The sequence below is a fragment of the Chamaea fasciata genome, unplaced genomic scaffold (assembly GCF_029207755.1).
Source record: "Chamaea fasciata isolate MVZ Bird 193981 ecotype frontalis unplaced genomic scaffold, bChaFas1.0.hap1 SCAF_3, whole genome shotgun sequence".
Classification (NCBI taxonomy): Eukaryota; Metazoa; Chordata; class Aves; order Passeriformes; family Sylviidae; genus Chamaea; species Chamaea fasciata.
In genome coordinates this window covers 5,737,708-5,756,218 of record NW_027094088.1, presented here as the reverse complement: position 1 = coordinate 5,756,218, position 18,511 = coordinate 5,737,708, and the positions used below count along the sequence as shown (strand labels likewise).

At 42.8% G+C, this 18,511-nt stretch overlaps 1 protein-coding gene across 1 annotated transcript in view; it reads left to right on the top strand.

Annotated features, from left to right (window-relative positions):
* The window catches only part of SPTLC3 (serine palmitoyltransferase long chain base subunit 3), a 78,486-nt gene that overhangs the window by 56,755 nt on the left and 3,220 nt on the right, over window positions 1–18,511 (top strand). The window contains exons 8-11 of the mRNA XM_066180360.1: window positions 2,365–2,584; window positions 4,711–4,837; window positions 16,310–16,445; window positions 17,443–17,572. Coding sequence (XP_066036457.1) covers window positions 2,365–2,584; window positions 4,711–4,837; window positions 16,310–16,445; window positions 17,443–17,572 — 613 coding nt within the window. The remainder of the gene's footprint in view (window positions 1–2,364; window positions 2,585–4,710; window positions 4,838–16,309; window positions 16,446–17,442; window positions 17,573–18,511) is intronic.

Here is an 18,511-nt window from a genome sequence, read left to right as displayed (position 1 = left end):
AAAGTTTTCATTAAATCTTCTAAAGGGTTAAATCTTGCATCAGCCATGTACCAGCTCCATGTATTCTGAGATTCAGCACAACTTTCCTTCCCTTACACAAATACACAGCATTTTTAATTTACCATTTTTTTACTCTTTTTGAAGTTCAATGCTGTCTCTCCTGCCTGAATCTCCATGAGCCACTGAGCCTAATGAAGACTGTATAAATGTGGAAAAACTATAATTGTCCTTCTCTGCCTGGCTTGTGTGCCCAAGCATTGCTGGAAGGTGGAGGGTGATATTGCAGTTTGCAGAGGTGCTCCTTGGCTCTCCCTGCAGACCAGCCAGACACAGCTGGAAGCTGCCAGGCCCAGCACATAGGATGGTGCATGTCCAAGCACACCCAGTGGCTCATTTTAGCTGACTAATGCTTTGACTCTGGGCTGTGTGAGGACTGTGGGCTCTGCCCTTGTATTCACTAGGAAAATAGCTGTGGTAGTTGAAATTGCTTCTCCCCCAGTGCCAAGTGCCATTTGGGAAAAGTGAGAAAGTCCAGTCCCCAGTGCAGTACAAGCCCACCCTTCTTTGCTGCAAGGGACCATGGTGCCAACACACAGTCCCACAGCTGCTTCTTTTATGGTTGGGCAAGACAGACGGACAAGATTTGCCAGCAGTCACCAACAGCCAAAAATATGCCTCCAGGCACACACAGCCAGGCTCTCTGAACCTCCCAGTGTGAACAGCACAGGCAACCCTTGTCCATGGCTGCTCCCCCATGCTGTTACACTAATGGAGACTTGCCTTTTGCCTTTGGGCAGATCTCCTTCAAAACTAGAGACCAGTTTCCAAGCTTACTCAGGAGACCAAAGGATGGACAAGGACTAAAATTGTCAGAAATTTCCCAAGTGCTAAAAAGCACATGGTGCTCCTTTTGTGGTGCCAAATTTCCAGCTGCACAGTACAAGTAAAGTGGCAACAAAGCAGCCTGTGAAAGCCATTGGTGCAGTATCCAAAAACTTCCAAGATGCTATTGATTGCACTTCTCTTTTGAACTTGCTATTTGGAACCAAACTCCATGTTTCTGGTGATCTGAAACTTGTTGCATTTGCAAGTGGATTCACCTTAGCCTTAGCCACAGAGCCCTGGTTTTCCTGGCACATGGCACACTGACTTTGTGTTTGATAGGATATTTTTAGCTTTTAAAGACCTGCTTACTACAGCTAGTGGAAGAGAACACGATTAACTTGTTATGAAATGAGCACTGAGTGGATCTGAGCATATCCAAGCATAGCTGTAGTCATCTCACAAAGGTTTTCAAGACACAAGTCTTCACAGCAACATTCTGCGCGTGTCGTCTTTATGGGATCAGAGAGCATTTCTTATTTATCTCCCTGTGCTTTCATTTTGCTGGACACCTCCTCCATGCCTTCTCATTTACTGACATGACTGCCAGCAGTGCAAAAAATTTATAATCTCATTTCTATAAATCTCAGTACACCATTAATCACAGAATCATGGAATGGTTTGGGTTGGAAGGGACCTGAAGGCTCATCTTGTTCCAGCCCCCCCTGCCATGGACAGGAACATCTTCCACTAAACCAGGTTTAGTGCACCTAGTTCAGAGCACCATCCAGCCTGGCTTAGAACATTGCCAGGTATGGGGCATCCACAGCTTCTCTGGACAACCTGTGCCAGTTCCAGATACTTGGTTTTTCTGCATGGCTGTAAGAAAGTAAAAAGAAAAGGAATGGAAACTTTTCCTTTTGATTACTAGGTAGCAGGCTACATTTCCTAAAAAGTACATATCGAAGCAAAAATTGGCAAGACTGGATTTCAGCTGCCTGTTTTAATCCCTGATTCTGTGAAGACTGGGAATGCTTAGAGTTTATGGCACCAGCTCTGGGTTTCACATGGCCCATCTCCAGTGTATGTTGGACCCAACTCCTCTGCACCAGATGAATTTGCTCTGGAGCTGTTATGCCCAAATATTGCCACAGTAGCTGACAATGAAGTAAGCAAGGACCAGACTGAATTATAGAAGTTTTTTATAATATTTGTTCTGTAGAGATGAACTGTAATGTGCTGCTTAGGGTAAGTATCACCACCTTGCTTTACACCTTTCCTTTTCTCCTCTGACACACTGACAATTTACAAACATTCAAAGACTTTTTGACTGGTTTTGAACATTTTAAATCTAAAACCGTTTAACTGTTTTGTACTCACCTGCAAGCGGGAACGGGTTGCGAGTTTTCTTTGGCTTGTAAGTAAAAAAATTGAGATTCCAGAAGAACTTTGGTGGAATGAGGCGATTAATGACTATATTTTCTGCCAGTATGGGAAGGAGCCCAGGGTTTGTTGTTCACCCCTGATTCTCTCCATGAGCAGCATGGAAGGGTCCATCGTGCGCCTGCCAGAGATCGTCTCCTTGAAGAACAAATACAAAGCCTACCTCTACTTGGATGAAGCTCACAGCATTGGAGCAGTGGGAGCAACGGGCCGAGGAGTCGTGGAGTACTTTGGGATGAGTCCCGATGACGTTGACGTGCTAATGGGAACGTTCACAAAGAGCTTCGGCGCAGCTGGAGGATACATAGCTGGCAAAAAGGTAGAAGGAAGTCATGAACAATTTCACATCAAGGGTGTGGGGACTGCTTTTGGATGGTGTGTGATATATTTCAGTATCTTTTTGAACAGACTGCTTAACACGAGCACTGTTCTAAAGTTAGCATCATTTTTGCCCGACTCCCAAATGCACATCAGACAGTCAGACTTTCTTATTTTTGTCTCATGTTCGTATTATGTAATTTGCTTGAGTTGGGTTATTCTGTGCCACCCTGATGATTGTTGTTTGTCTTGGAAATGTTTGGACGGGTTGTGGTTGGCTAATACACTTCCCTACATTAATTTGCATGCAGATTGCTCATTACTTTGTTTCACATTTGTAAACAGTGTGTGGAGCAATATTGAGAGATTAAAACCACAGTTTCATCCACTGATAATACAATTCCTAGAGTTGTGGATTGACATAGTTGCATTTTTTAGGAGAATGGAGAAAGAGGTTACTGGGGGCCTTTTGCAATAGTAAACTCCGTGTCCTCAGTTGCTCCATGTACATTAACAAAACAATCTCTGGCCAACAACAGATGTCAACAAAAAGTAGAGCTGAGCTTGCTTTAACTGGGGGTGTAGAAGAGAAAGCATAATCAGCACCATTGTGAAATGTCATTGGTTTTGTTGCTTGACAGGGAGATCAAATGGTTGCTGATTATTTTCTCTTTTCATACCCAGCTGAATGTACTTTTTAAGCAGTCTGCTGAATGAGTGGGAAGCCTGTTTAGACAGCCCATATGGTTGTTGTCAGGATAACATTAATAAGGGCAGCCCTACAGTAGAATAAAAGGGCTATAAGAAAGTATAAACTGTGCATTTCTTACTGTCTTTTTGGGGTTTGCCCCTGGAGGTCTTAAAACCAAGTAAGTCATAATATATCAAGAATCAATTTTCTTTGTTTCCTTGGCTTCCTGAATTCGTGTCTGTATGTTTGTTTCTTACCAAAGACAATGTGGGTAATGTAGCTAGAAAGTATAGAAAGATTAGACCTGTGAAAAGTAGTCCTATGTAATTTATACTCTAATCCTTGGAAGCCTTTTTAAGTGAAAACAGGTCACTCTTTTCATGCCTGTGTGTATCACTAAGCTTAGCCTCAGGCTTCTCAGCCTTGGAAGGCTGCTCACCCATTCACCCACTTACGTTCCTGTCTGCAGCCAAAAACTCACAGTGGCGCTGTTTATTCTGCATCAGCTGGAGCCCAGAAGCCTTCTTAGCTTTTTACCAAACCCTCAGGAATACAATTGCAAAATGGCCATGCACACAACCTGTGTAAGGTTAGGTAAATCTTTGTCCTCGCCACTGGAGTTACTGTGTGGACTCATACAGTGTTTTGGTAGTGTTTTGTGTTACTCTCACTGGATTGTATTTTCTGATGGTATTTTTTTATCGAAGTCGATCTTTAAGCCTGTCTCACTAGCATGCACTCAGCTTTTAGTGTGGTAACTGTTACTCTGGTATTTTGCCCTGGGACATATTCGTTGTTTTAACAATTATGATCTTAGTAAGATTTGAATTTCTGCTGCATGCCTGGATTCAGGAGAGTTACTGGTGTTTTAGACATGCCTACAGTGTATCAATGGTTTTTCTAAGAGGGCAGATTGTATTCTTAGTTAATTTGTTCTTAGGAAATGTTAAAGCAATTACACCAACTCTGACATGACTGTCCCTGCCATACTGATTGAAAGTTTTGATTGGAAATTTATGTGCTTATAGACAAAGATGCCAGTAAGGTTGCTTTTCCTGGGCTAGATCATATGGCAGAGGACCTTTACTGATGTCATATAGCCTTTGTTTCATTACCAGAGCGTTGTTTTAAGTGCAGCTGTTCACCGGTCTTGAAATTATTTTGGCTCCTTTATAATAAGCCTTAGCACAGAAGTAAACATTATTCTATTCCAGACTTTTATTTCAGCTGTAATTGCCCCGCTTATATGGTAAAGCATTTGCACCTGCCTGATATTTCTTCAGGCCATGTATTAGCAGTGGCAGCCAAGAATGCAATCCAGTAGCTGGTGAAACGTCCTCTTCCTTTTGCACATTCCCACTCCTGCAGTAGTTAAGAGGGAGATCTGCTGTTTGGCCAGCTCAAAGCTCATTCATGCTTTGTTTTGCTTGTGTAAGGGCCTTGTGGACTTTTTACGAACTCATTCTCACAGTGCTGTGTACGCCACATCCATGTGTCCCCCCGTAGCAGAGCAAATCATCAGGGCAATGAAATGTCTCATGGGACTGGACGGGACAACACAAGGTAAGCCAGCCTGCCTGCCTGCCTTCCTTCCTTCCTTCCTTCCTTCCTTCCTTCCTTCCTTCCTTCCTTCCTTCCTTCCTTCCTTCCTTCCATCCTCCCTCCCTCCCTCCCTCCCTCCCTCCCTCCCTCCCTCCCTCCCTCCCTCCCTCCCTCCCTCCCTCCTTTCAGCTGCTACCAGAGCATCTCTCTGGGTACAGGAACAAGCAAAACGTCATGCAGCAGCAAAGAAGTGTTGCGATGACAGTGCGAAAGAAATCCTCCTTATTGTAAAATTGATACCAAAATCACCATACTTCTAAGTGCTGTCAACCCTGGGGGTTTTTTCCATGCTCATCCACATGCAGCAGGGAGGGAAAGATTTTGGGGTTCTACCTGTGTAGTTGCCAGGCCGTCCTGCTTTGCAGCAACAAATAGAAATGCATGGATTTCCCTATTGTCTGACTTTGTAGTAGGGTTCATGAGGACATGCCTTCATTTATGGGCTAGCCACTGTCAGTTTAGCTTCTTTTTAAGTGTGGACCTTCAAAATGGCAAGCAACTCAAGCATGGTGCAGCATTGCAGAACAGGTATTGTATGTTAAATAATAGCATGAAAAAAAATGATTATTATAATTCCTGCCTCGCTCAGACATCAATTATGGTGTCCTGACCCTAGTTTTGTACTACATTTTGTCCCAAAAGAGTTGAGTACTTGGTGTCCTTATGAAAAATTAGGTGTATTTCTGTTGATCTTCGGAAGTTGCAAAGGCAGCTACTGTCCGGTCCTCTGTGTGACATGCTTTATCCTCTGTGTGACATGCTTTATCCTCTTTGTAATACAGTTTTCTATACAACAAGCCACAAAACAACTGTGACATACCTATCTGTTACTGTTTCAAAGCAATGCTGGTATGCGTGTGGTGTTCTAGGACTTAAATCTCAATATGGAGAAAAAGTGATTGAATTTGTGTAGGTTTTTTTTTTCAGGAATGCCTGAGAGTCATGATATTCTTTAATGTGCAGCTGTAATGAGGATACAGATTCTGGTCTGAATTGCAATCTCTTTTATACTGTTCCAGCAGTGCAATTCTCTCTTACTTTGTCTGAGACTAACAGAATTAATTCTGTATTTGTCCTCCCTGATAGATATGATTGGGATAAGGTGGGAATGGAAGAGATGAAGGGTAGGTGAGAGGAGGTAAGATACTGCCCCGCACTATCCTGTTGCAGTGCCCTAGAGGGCTGTTTCAAACCATAATACAAGGCTATTAAGGCAGAGATCGCAGTGCTTTGGTGAGGCCAGAATTTACAGACCCAGAGTGCAGAAGGAGGGATAGATAATCCAGTCCCAGCGCCAAATTCTGCTGAGTGCAAGGACAAAAAGGCAGCGAAACTCTGGTGCGATGCACAGACGGCCAGGAAGCTTTTGTCATTTTGGCGGAGAAGCCAGAGCATAAAGACCTGCTTCCAGCTTGAAATTTGGAAGGTGCCGGTTGCATGTGCTGATGCCTACGTATGTTGGGTGTAAGGGACCATCCCTGACATCCCTGTCGTGTCCCGGGGCCGGGCGGCGCTCCTGCCCCGGCGCTTGCCGTGAGAGGGCGGTCTGACACCGAGCCTGCCCGCGGCTCGCCGGCTCCGGCGCTCGCAGATGCCGCGTGTGAAACACGAAACACGCAGAGAGCATTTTCCAGCCCTTCAAAGCCTGTTAAAAAACGCTCTTCGGCTAGCGTGATCCTGCGTGCAGTTCAGCTGCAGGATAAGAGGAGAACTGGGTTCAAGATGGAGTCTTTTAAGATGTGCGTGTCTGTCTTAGGGCTAAGAGTTTGAAGCATTTTCTCTTCGACAGGCAGGGTTGTTTAATGACACAGTGTTTGGATTTCTGCACTAAATAAGAGCTTATTAAGTCTTCTGAAAATCTGTTATGAAATAAATTACTGCTCTTGTCAGTTTTTTTTAAAAAAAACTGTCTTATAATATGAAATTCAAATGAGTAGGAAAACAAATGAATAAATCATATATCACAACTTAGACCATTGCACAAAGGCTGGCAAGCTGGCTGTGATGTGTAAAAATGTTTCTTGTCCTTGTGAGCCAGACTCATTATTTTAGTCTTTTGAGTTTTCTTTCATGTGGGCCTCCCTTCATTAGGCTGTCTTGTGGACTACAAAAAAACCCCACAACCCAAAATGCAGGAAAAAAATGCTGTGCTGGACCACACTAGAATGTGTCGCTTTGGCATCAGAGAGAGGAAGGTGGTGGCTTAGAAAGGAGCAAGGAACAGAAAGGAGGAAGCACTGTCTCTCCTTAGATATTTTTGATTCTAAGGACAACTCTTGGCAGAGTTGTTGGGTCCACTGTCATAGAAGGTGGTGAATCCTGCGTATGAATGTGTTCTTGTGAGAGCATGAGCTGTGGAGCAGAGAAGCTTCAAGTAAACTGAAGTTGTTGCAGGGTAGTATCGACCATGTGTTCTCTGGAGGCCTCTCAGATCCATAGGAGGTTATTTTGCCATTAATTTCAAATGGTATTCTCTTCCCTCTTACAAAGGATTTGGGGAATCCTTCATAAGGAGATATCCCCCAATGGCTTGTCCTCCAGAGGTCATTTTTCTGGGAGAGTGAGCCTTGCAAAAATCACTGGGAATGTTTTAGACAATAATGGAATTAGAGTTTGCTGAAAGGTTCCGTGTGTATTGGAGGGTGCTTGTTGAAAACAGGGTGAAATAAGGGGACAACAAATGTGTTAACCCAGCATGTTCTTACATCTGAACTTTGTGACTCCTTGGTAGATTAACAGACGACTAAGAGAAGGAAGACTGATTTGGTCATTTAAGTTGCCGCTCAGAAAAACCCATATTTTTTAGTCTGCTTTATTTTCCCAGATATAAGACTGTTACAGTCCCTTGAATTTCTTGCTAGTTATTCTCCACTAATTTGTTAAGCAGCTCATTTAGAAAAGACTAGCACAGATGCAGTTATATGTAGGTCATGCCAGATACTGCTTGTGTGTCCTGATGTGTGTCCAGTTGATTATCTTCCATATTTTCTTCCTTTATTTTCAATTAGTAAGAATGTGGTTGTTTGGAAAAGGAATCAGGATATGCATTTCCCAGATAGGATCAGCATAGGGGAAGCATGGCTGCAGGATATGAACAGATGTTTATGGGCCCAGGGGGTACTGCTTCATCCTGAGGAATGAACAGGTTAGCACCTTCAGAGTAATTCTGTGAAATCTAAACTGTTCAGCTGGAAATTACCCACAGCCCGTGTTTGTTCCACGCTGAAAATCGTGAACATGTGGGTATGTCCCACATCAATATTTGTGATAGTTGTGAGACATTAATGTCACGATAATGTGGCTGGGAGGATACTGCAGAGCCCACAGCCAGCTATTACAGTTTCATTTATTTTGCCGTGTTTTCTGTGGTGACTCGAGAAAATGAGGGGCCAGAAATGCCAAATTAGGAGAAGGTAGTAGCTCCCTCAAAATTGATATACAGCATTGTTCCTGCCCGGGAAAGAGGAACAGGTTGAGGTCAATATTACCAGTATTTCTTGAGCAACTGTATGCAAAGGATCAGAAACTGACTACAAAAGATGAAAATGTAAAATCAAATTTTTAGTGGAGTAAAAGTCCTGTTTTTCTCTGTGCCATGTTTTACAGAACTCTGAAAATTGACGTCTTGTAGAACAAAACACATATGTTCTTAGTACCATGGCATCGTAGATACTTTCATAGTTCCTAGAATAGAGTTGTTCAAAAGTGTATGAACTTCTGGCAGCTGTATTTCCTCTAGTAATGTCATAAGGCAGCAAGTTCCACAGTTCAGCTCATGTAGTCTATTAAAAAGAAAAAAAAAAAAATCATTTTATCCCTCTTAAGCCTTTGTGGCCTTTTCATCTCAAATGTGTCTCTGCTCATTTATTAGGAAATATGGGAAGCAGAAGTTCCCATGGCATTTACTCTTTATAATTCATAATATAGATATTCTTTATGTGTTTTCCTCGTGGCTTTCTCATTACACCACTGGAGATACCTCAGGAAACTCGGCAGCTGCTTTAGTGGTTTTATCCCATGATGAGGCTGGAGTTGACTCAGAGTGTGTGGACCCCGCACAAATTTACAAGTACACTTACTTGCATGCAACACAGCCCCTCCAGCTGTGACCTCAGACCTTTTCTTCCTCCCTCCTTTCTGCATGAGGATACCAAAAGCATATTTTTACACTTAAATTTGATAGGTATAAAATAGAACCACTAGGCAGACAGAGTTAAGACTGCTGGGAAGTCCAAAGCAATTTTTTTGATGACTAATAATAGATTGTACTGGTGTAAAAAGCAAATTGCAGCATTTGAAAGGAAGCGTGTTTTTTTCTGTTTAATGCATGGCAAACAATAATTCACCAACAGCAGTGGGCATTTTTCATGTTTTTATGGGATGCTGTAACATTTAAAAGCTTGTCCTCTGGAATCTACTGGTAAAAGATATTTTGTTAAAAGATGATTCCTGAAGTTGTTTAGATTGTGTTTCTTTAAAATGAACATGTACTTTGCCATTTGTGCTGATTGGTTTATCTTTTTGCAACTACTAGTTTTCATTTGTGTTTTTAGCACACTCTCGAATTCTTGCACTTGAGTTCATTCAGATTGTGAGAAATGGCAGAATGCTGCTTTCTCTTTCGGTTTGGCATTAAAGAAATTTTTTTTAAAAGGTTCCCTTTTAAGTTATTTCCATCAGCCTCAGATTTTTTTGTATAACTGGAGGACCAGCTCCTTAAAATCATTTTCCATCATTTTCCTCTGCTATCTGTCCTCAGCAGCCTTTTCAAAACATTTGTTTTGCATTGTCAGGATCCTCTGTAAATTTAGAAGCCTTAGTTCCACATCACTATGACCTGACATAAACCAACACTGGTGCAAGGAAGTGCAGTCTTGCCCTCAGTTTCTCCTCCCCCTGCCTCTTCCCTTTCTTGTGCCCCTTCTCCCTACACCGGTGTGTGTGCAGCCCTGCAATGAACTGAATCAGAGCGCTGATGGAGGTGAAAAGTAACCAACCCTCCCACAAATGGTTAGCCTATACCCAAACTGGTTCCAATCTGCCATATGGCTCCATGAGCCCCACTGTCAGGACTTGAGCAGCTGGAGCCGAGAGGAACAATCCGTTTTGCAGCAAAATAAATCTGTGCCAGACTGGACTGGTCATGAAACTATCACTGCGAGCTTTAAATCTGCAAGTGACTTAGCAATGGACCCCTTGGATCTGCTCTAAACAGCTTGCAGAATCAGTCATGCTAAAGCCTGTCTTTTTCAAATGCTCATTTTGCTGCTTCATTCTGAGGGGATTGCTTCTCTTAGGTCCTTAGCAAGCAGAATGCTTGATCCCTGGCTTAATTTTAGGTTAATATTCTCAGTATGTGGTTACATTTCAAGCCCTTAAGCACATTTATTCCCTGTTTGCACAGCACTAGGGCTCCCAGTCAGGGCAACAGCAAAGACGTTAGTGATGATAATATGCTGCCACAAATATTATTTGTCTAAGCTGAAAGTCACAGATGTTCTCCCAGCAGTGGATGATGAAACAGAGCTAAATTCTGACATCTCTGCTCAAAATGAGTGAGATATGCTGTTCTAGTGGAGACACCTGCCATGTGATCCACCTGCCACAGGACATCAAATGCATCCATGGAGGGTCAGCTGAGCTGAGGAAGCAGGGGCTTTGGACTGATAGTGTTTGCAGTGATTTGCAAGATCTCTGAGGATTCATCGAATACGACCTCATTTGCAGTCACTTTTTTCATATTCAAAGTTAAACCGCTCCTGTAGTCCTCTTGCAGACCCTGCCCATGGGATAGATGTTCCCTGTATCCTGAGATAAGCATCAGCTGCAGGCAGAGGAGGGATGTCAGACTCGGCTGTGACCTGTAGCCTGTCCCCCAGCGGTGAAATGCTTTCCCCAGGGACAGCAGCAGGCAGCTCCATGGCACAGCCCCCTTTCCCGGCTGTTTTTCCTGCCAGGAGGGAGTGAGGATCCCTCCTCTGCCGCAGATGCTGCTGGCGCTGCGGTGCCCGAGGAATGCAGCGCAGCTCTCAGCCCGCCGAGCACAAAGCAGGGAAAGCGCCGTTCCAGCGGCGTTGGGACCCCTGGCACCTCAGGAACACCTAATGGGATGCAGATGGAGTGCTCTGGCTGGCTTCCAGCGGCGGGACGGACGCGCTCTGTGATTAATCACCTGTGCTGGGAGGGAGCAGGGCTCAGCCAAGGCTGGCTGCTCTGTCCCTGCCTTGTGTATCTGAATATAGATAAGAGGCTGGGTAGGCACATCTGACTGACTCGAGAAATAAAGTCAGAATGACCGAATCTTTGTCGTTTTTCTCCCTTCTGCTTCAACTGAAGTTGCCATTTTTCTTCCCTTTATCTTCTCTGAAAAGTGTTTTGCAGCAGTTCACAGTTAAAAGAAGTCCTTAAGGGGTTGTTCAGCAGCTGAATTAAGTAGAAATTGCTAGATTTCTAGTTAACGTTAGATTGTAGAAGTAAACGTCTTCACTTCTCCCCAGTTCACAGCAAAGTTATTTTTTATGAAGATTGTTTTATCTGAGAACATATTTCCTTTAGACACCCCGGTTTTATAGCATTCTATTTGTGATTTAATGCACGTGGAGGTACATGTGTGTTACTCTTATAATGGAACCAGAGGAAAGAAATAAAAATCTGTCCATCTGCAATAGTTTAGTGGGAAAGAGCTATTGTTTTCCAGGTTTTTTTCAGCCTATGGAAGATTGCTTTTTCCTATCTAGTCGTTAGCAGAGGAAGGCAGGGAGTTGAATGCTCCATCCAAGGAACACTGACACTGGTATGTAAAAGCTCAATTGTGTAACTAATTATCCAGAAAGACCCTGTGAAACAACAGCTGGAGAGGATTAAAGCAGGTGGATTTGTGTCTGGAAGAGTCCACCGCATGCCAAAAACCAGTACGGTGTGGGATTATCCTTCCTGGCATGGGCTCAGAAAAAAGAGCTTTCTCCTTCACCTCCTACACCTGAGGTCTTGATATGAAAGGCTGCAGGTTGCTTATTCCTCTTTTCAATAGACTGAGTCACGACTTCCAAGGGCAGGAGCCTACAGGAAGAGTTCAAAGGTGGAGTGTTTGTGCAGGAATTGAAGGCAGGCAGCTTCTCTGCTTTTTGAGCATTTTGCGGCAGGCAAAAGCAGACATCTCCGGAAGAGGAAAACAAAGTTTCGTTTTAGAGAGCTGATAGTTTTGTCACCTCTTTTGCTGCCAGGATAAGGTCCACAGCTCATAAACAGCAAAGTTCTAGTGAAGTGTACAGAGCTGTGCCAGGTGAAGCCAGCCTAAGATCAGGCCCTTGGACATGTAGTCAGGTTGCCTTCCTGATATCAGGTGGCCTTAAAGTGTGTCACAAAGCCTCTGTCAAGTCTGTTGCTCCAAGTGGCTCTCTTAAAAAGCTTGTTCCTTAAAAGAAATTATTAGCAGGCTACTACATTTTATTATTTCTCTCTCTCTCTCTCTCTCTCTCTCTCTTGCCTTCTTTTTATGTTTTTTTTTTCCTTTAACTAAACCATATTAATTTTGAGCTATAAAGCTTTCTAAAAGCTTGCATAAATTAATGAGCTAAAGCCAGCAGTATGCAATGATGCGTGTCACATAAAAATACAAGCAGCATTTTTCCCAGAATTGCCAACACCTTAGAGCTTTGCAGTAAACCAAATATTTTTAAAGTGGTGCAACCAAATGAAAACTCTAAATTTGCCAGCAGAAGGTAGATTGCTGATGCAGTAAATCTGCTTTTCTTGCGCCATCCAGGCAATTAATCCTTTATTTCAGAAAAATCCCCATAAACCAGCTGTGTGTGTTCCCAGCAACGTGAAGATAACTTGTGAAATTTGGGAATTGTTTATCATTCACTTTTCTCTCTTTCTTTCCCTTCTTAATTCAATAAGAAGATATAGAACACTTAATAAAGTTGTTCTCAGCTTTAGCTGAATACTCTGGAGCATTTAATGTGCTTAGTTTTAAATAGAGAAGAGTTGGTTTTCCCTGTCCAGGCTGTTTTTTCCAAACATATGCTCTGTTGTGGTTCACATATTTCATGGAATATAACTCTCTGGATATGCTGCATGCTGTGCTTTAAGCTTTTTGCATAGACTGTAAATCCTCAAGGATTCTGCAAAGTAAGAATTTTGTAACACATATATTTACTGTCAAGGGACCTGATCCTCTAATTAGTCCCATACAGGTAAATTCTTACACTTACATAGATGCAGCGATATTCATTTAGCTCGAGGGTCTGCTCGGCAGATTTTCACTCCATAAATATTAAAGGATGCAAGACCCCAGCCTCGGGAATCAAAGAAAATGCTTTCTAAACATGGTGCTTTTAGTTAAACATCCCACAGTGAATTTGGACTAGGTCCTGATTCCAAACTGAATTCATCACCCTTAACCTGCAGCGTGGGGGGAAAATCAGGCCAATGAGACAAAAAATAAACGTTTTGCTCAGATCTGCCTCTTTATCTGACATTGGAAGGTCCCATAAAAGAATGAAAAAGAGTGTTGAAATACAGCTACAAATTTTAATGGTTTTATTGCTCTTATAGGGGCAGTATATAAGAAGTCTGTGTATATGATGTGTGTCTGTGGTCTTTGACCACAAAACTTAACATGAGAAAGGAAAGTGTTGACATTTGGTAAAGAAATAGGTTCCTCCCAGCCACCCACCCACAAATGCAGTGTGTGTAGCAATCGTCTCCTAATGCGCTTCTTTTCCCTCCAGATATATGTGAGTACTCTGATCTTTTATTTGGCTCTTTAATGCATCCCTGCAAATGAAATTAGTATTCTGGGACATCGCTAAAACATTCAAGTGGCTCTTTTGCATCAGCACTGGCTGGCTTGAAATGAGCTCCGTAGGGAGTCTTGAAAGGGGGGATCTCACACCACAAACTGGTTGAGGGTGTAGAATCAGGAAAGGAAGATTAGAAAAGGAAGAGGTGTTTGACTTTTGGGGGAGGTTGCCTGAACCTCCTCTTTCAGCTTTGAAGTTCCATTAGCTGGAGTCTAAATTTCCAGCACCAAAAATAAGTAGAGACAAAAACCATTCAACTCCAGGCCCTGCGCATATGGTTTGATAAATAGTGAACAGCACAGCCTGGAATCCTGCGTGGCTCACACTGTGTTTCCAGCTCTGTGGTAAACACATGAATAGAAAGGAGAAGGCAGCAAGTCTTAAACTGCACTCGCCAAGAACATCTGCATTTATGAAAAACTTTCCCTAATTGAAAATCTAGTAGTTTCAAATGCTTTCCAACTGAGAGTTTGGAAACTAGCTCAGGGGCTGCTAAGATAGCAAGAAACAGCAGTGGCTTGGAGCCCCCAGTTCAGGTTACTCCCCCACCCTCCTCCTCAGAACTTGGACATTGAGGAGGTGCTAATAACATCTTTACAATTTCTAACGAGGGAAAACGTCTCTCTTTAGACTTCAACCACATTATTCTGTAGTTTTTTAACTCCCTGTCCTTACCATCATCTCGCCTTCTCTCCTCCTCCTCCTTCTCAATACTTCCTCCTGTTTCTTTGAGATCTACTACACCAAAAATATTTTTGGAAATACCACAGACTATTGTTTTTGTTAGTGACTGGAAAGCTTTGTAGTAGGATGCTTGTGTGTTTCATTTGTTTTCCTTGCTCTGGCACAGCTGTTTTTGCTTTAGGAGCATTAGAGGGATGGTTAAACTATTTGTGGCCTTTTCTAACCCAGCAGATCTCTTCCACTGTGTGCTTTAAACTGAATGACTGAGACTGTAAGTAACAGGTTGTCTGAGTGGGCAATTTTGTGCATAAAGTTACAAATGCACTGTTTTTATGAGATCTTTTAATTTGTTCAAGCAAAACGCCGATCACTGTGAAGCAAGTCCCAGTTTCCCTATAAATTTCCCAGCCAGAGCACTGACAGAACCTTGACTCAGGAGCACACAGAACAAATGAAGCAGTAGATCTTGTTCAAACCTGCACATGTTCAGAAATATTAATGGAAAAGAGGTTCATGTAGGTGTGGTGATCCCCACTTCAGCCAAGAGGGAAAAGGAAGAAAAGCCAGAGCGGATGGTGGGGGCAGAATGTGGTCTGAGAACAAATCTGCCAAAGGTGGCGTGGAGCTGCTGCAAATGCCTGACCGGCCACTGTGGTTACACAGAGCAAGATGGGGAATTAGGAAACAGGCATCCAGTCAGAGAATGGTGACAGCACAAAGTGGTAAATGAAGAATGGAACGAATGAAACGTAAAGTAAAATGAAAACGTAAACGGAGAGTGAAAACATAACACATCTGTGCAAAGGCAAAGGGAAAAGCAAAGGGAAAAGAGGAAATGAGTTGCACTGAAGGTTTCAGTGTTCATGTCTGGTGACATAATGTAAGTGATATTGAAAGTATGGGCTGATGAGCAGCAGGAAAATGAAAGTTAAGAGTGTAACTGTGTCCTGCTGAATCCCGGCCTTACCACACATTCTCACCACCTCTGCTGGGCAGACACAAGCTGCTGAACAGCGATTAGGTTGAGAGACTCGATCTGCTTAACCGTGGCTTGGCAGTTTTGTTTCTGGCGAGGTCAGGCACAAGACAGACCTGGCTGGATTTGGCTGTGTGAACTTGGGCTGGCACTGGGCAGGCGTGTGGGTGTGGAGGAGGTGGCACCATCCCTGTCAGCACCTCACAGCAGTGGAAAAGCAGCACATAGGTCAGCTCACTGATCTGATATAATGCAGGTGGAGTGGTGAAAGGATGTGTTACATCTCCTGCTACAGTAATGTAGAGCGTGTTTCTTGCCTTTTTATGCAGTGGGTTGGGAAGCAATTGCACTTGTCAGAAACCGCCTCCTTTGTGGCACTGCAAAAGAAATGGCTGAAATGTCTTTTCAAAGACATTTTTCTCTGTTTTGTTTTGTTCTGTTTTGTTTTGTTTTTTGGGGGGATTTTTTTGGTTTTTTTTGTCTTTTTCCTTCATTAAAAGTAATTGTTTTCAACTCTCCTGTCAGTTTTGCTGGGGGTCCCATCTGTGGATCTATGACTAAATGAGGCCAGGAACAATGCAGAGATAATAGTCAGTTACGTTGAGAAAGAGCATACTCGATTTACATGTCCTGTCTGCACTACTTCTCTGTAGGTGTGTGTCACCTGGGAGGTTTTATTTAGCACAACAAAGTCCAGGGAATTGTCCACATGTCTATCCACAGACAGGGACTGTTTCTGCCCACGGGAAGGCACCTCACAAGTACAGGAGTATCAGCCATCTATCCTACAATGCCATAATAATCAGTGTAGTTGCATTGAGCTCATTCCATGTTTTTTTCTCAATCAAATGGCAACATTTAGGTTTCAGCCAAACTGTTACCCCCCCCCAGCCCTGATTCTTGACTGTTTCTAGACTCCAGTTGTGAGTCTTTGCACTGACTGTTCTCCCGACTGGCTCGTTTCAGGGCTCCAAAGAGTGCGACAGCTGGAGAAAAACACAAGGTACTTCAGACGAAAACTGCACGAAATGGGCTTCATCATTTATGGCAATGATGATTCTCCTGTCGTTCCCTTGCTCCTTTATATGCCTGGTAAGATAGGGTAAGTACTGAAAAAAACTTGCTGCCAAAACAAGCACTGTTCAAGTTTGCGGGTTGTTTGGTGCACACTGCAGAAGATGATGTCCTCTGTGGTAGGTGCTTCTCAGGAGAAACATACATTGTTATTTGAATTCATCATTTAGTTCTGTTTTCTTTTAGATTTTTCCCCTAGGTGTAATTTGGAGATGTTCCAGATGTCAGAATTTTGAAATTTTTCTCCTTTCCTTTTTTAACACGGTCGGGAATAACACTTTTGATAACATTTTGAATTTGAATGTCTTGGTTTTGAATTTGTAATTATTAAAGGAGACACATTGCCTCTGATGTATGAACTGGTTTAGATGGATGATTTTTTTTTTTCCCCCATCTGATCTTTGAATGCTTTTCACATGTTTTACCATTCAGTTCCTCTCAAGCAGCACTTGTGCACTGCCTTGGAAGCACAGATCAGGAGTCAGTAGTAGCATAATGTAAGTGTTGAGCTGTAGGGAATATTTGCAGGTAGCCTAATTAGGGTGGCTGTGGGCCCTAGATCTCGTACATGCCACACAAGCCTTCCTAAGTGACAGGGCAATTGTGAGACCAAATAAACCATCACACAGATTGGTTTGTTCTTATTGATGTTCAGGAACCAAGCATTCATACCTTCCACGAGCCCAACTTCTTCCATCCTTTGGGGCTGTGAATGCCCACATGGTTTGATTTGCACTCAGAGATTTTAATTGACATAAATCAATCATGTCTACCCTGCAGAGCCCTCTCTGCCATCACATTTGTAGCATTTGACACCCACTTGGCTTCATGAGCCTTTAAGCTGCAAAGAATCTCAGTCCTGCTGGTAAAGTTCTGGTTTTTATGGAAATCAGTGGGAATATCCAATCAATTGAAAACAGGATTTTACCTATTGTTGCATTAAATGTGAGTGTTTTCTGTCTGTGTTCAGTTTATTGGGGATAATGTATTTCTGCTTTTTCTCCTTCTACTTTTTCTCTCCTTAGGGCTTTTGCAAGACGCATGTTAGAGAAAAACATCGGGGTGGTCGTGGTTGGGTTTCCAGCTACTCCTATCACAGAATCCAGGGCTCGGTTTTGCGTGTCAGCTGCACATACACGGGAGATGTTAGACACGGTAAGAGCAGCAGATGTCCTGCCCAAATTAACTTCAGGTGCAAAGGAGGCCAGGAGAAGCTGTGCCTCCGTTGCTTTGAATCTCAATAATTCATTTTTACATTTGTTTTTCTGGCCTCGTCACTTGATCTTTAAAGGCATTTGAGGCTTACACGTTTTATTTTCTAAAATAAATTATGGGGCATTTAACTTCTTATGTTCTTCTATTTCTAATAGTGACCAAACCTGTCATCACTAATAAAAACCTACATGAAGAGCACAGCAAGACAAAAGTTAAATGCTACATTAAAACTATCAGAGTAGGAAACCTGAAACTATATGGAAATAGCTGAAAATCAAGTTTTTCTTACCCATATTTCCATTCCATATTTCCATGTGTTTCTTGAATTGCAGAAGTATATGGGACAGCCTTGGGGGTACAGGTGGAAATTGCAAACAGTATTTGGAACTGTTTGAACCTAATCAAGTTTAATTGGTGCTGTCTGGCCAGTCTCAGTTCTGTATCTTTCTCTGATATCAGAAATACCATTAAGAGTATGTTGAGACTTCCATCATAAACCTCCATTCCAACACAGAAATGTGTTTAAAATAAACTCTTTGAAATTTTCCATTTCCTTTTTTTGCCGAAGGTGTTTTTGGCCTGGCTTGAGATACGTTCTTTCATTCTCAGACTAAGCCAACTTAGAGGCATGAAACAAAGAGGCTTAACAATAAATTTCAGGCTTTGCTTTTCCTCTCTTCGCATGAGTGTTGATGGTCAAAAGGAAAAATCCTTGAACATGGAAAGGCATTTGAGTTAAATGTACCACTGGTTCATGCAAACAAGCTCTTGGGCCTGCAGAGAGCTCTTGACTCTCCTTCTGCACCCTGAGATGTACATGGATGGGGAGGCTGGAGCCCTGCCCTGCTGACCAGCTTCCATACCAGTGTAGATAGCTTT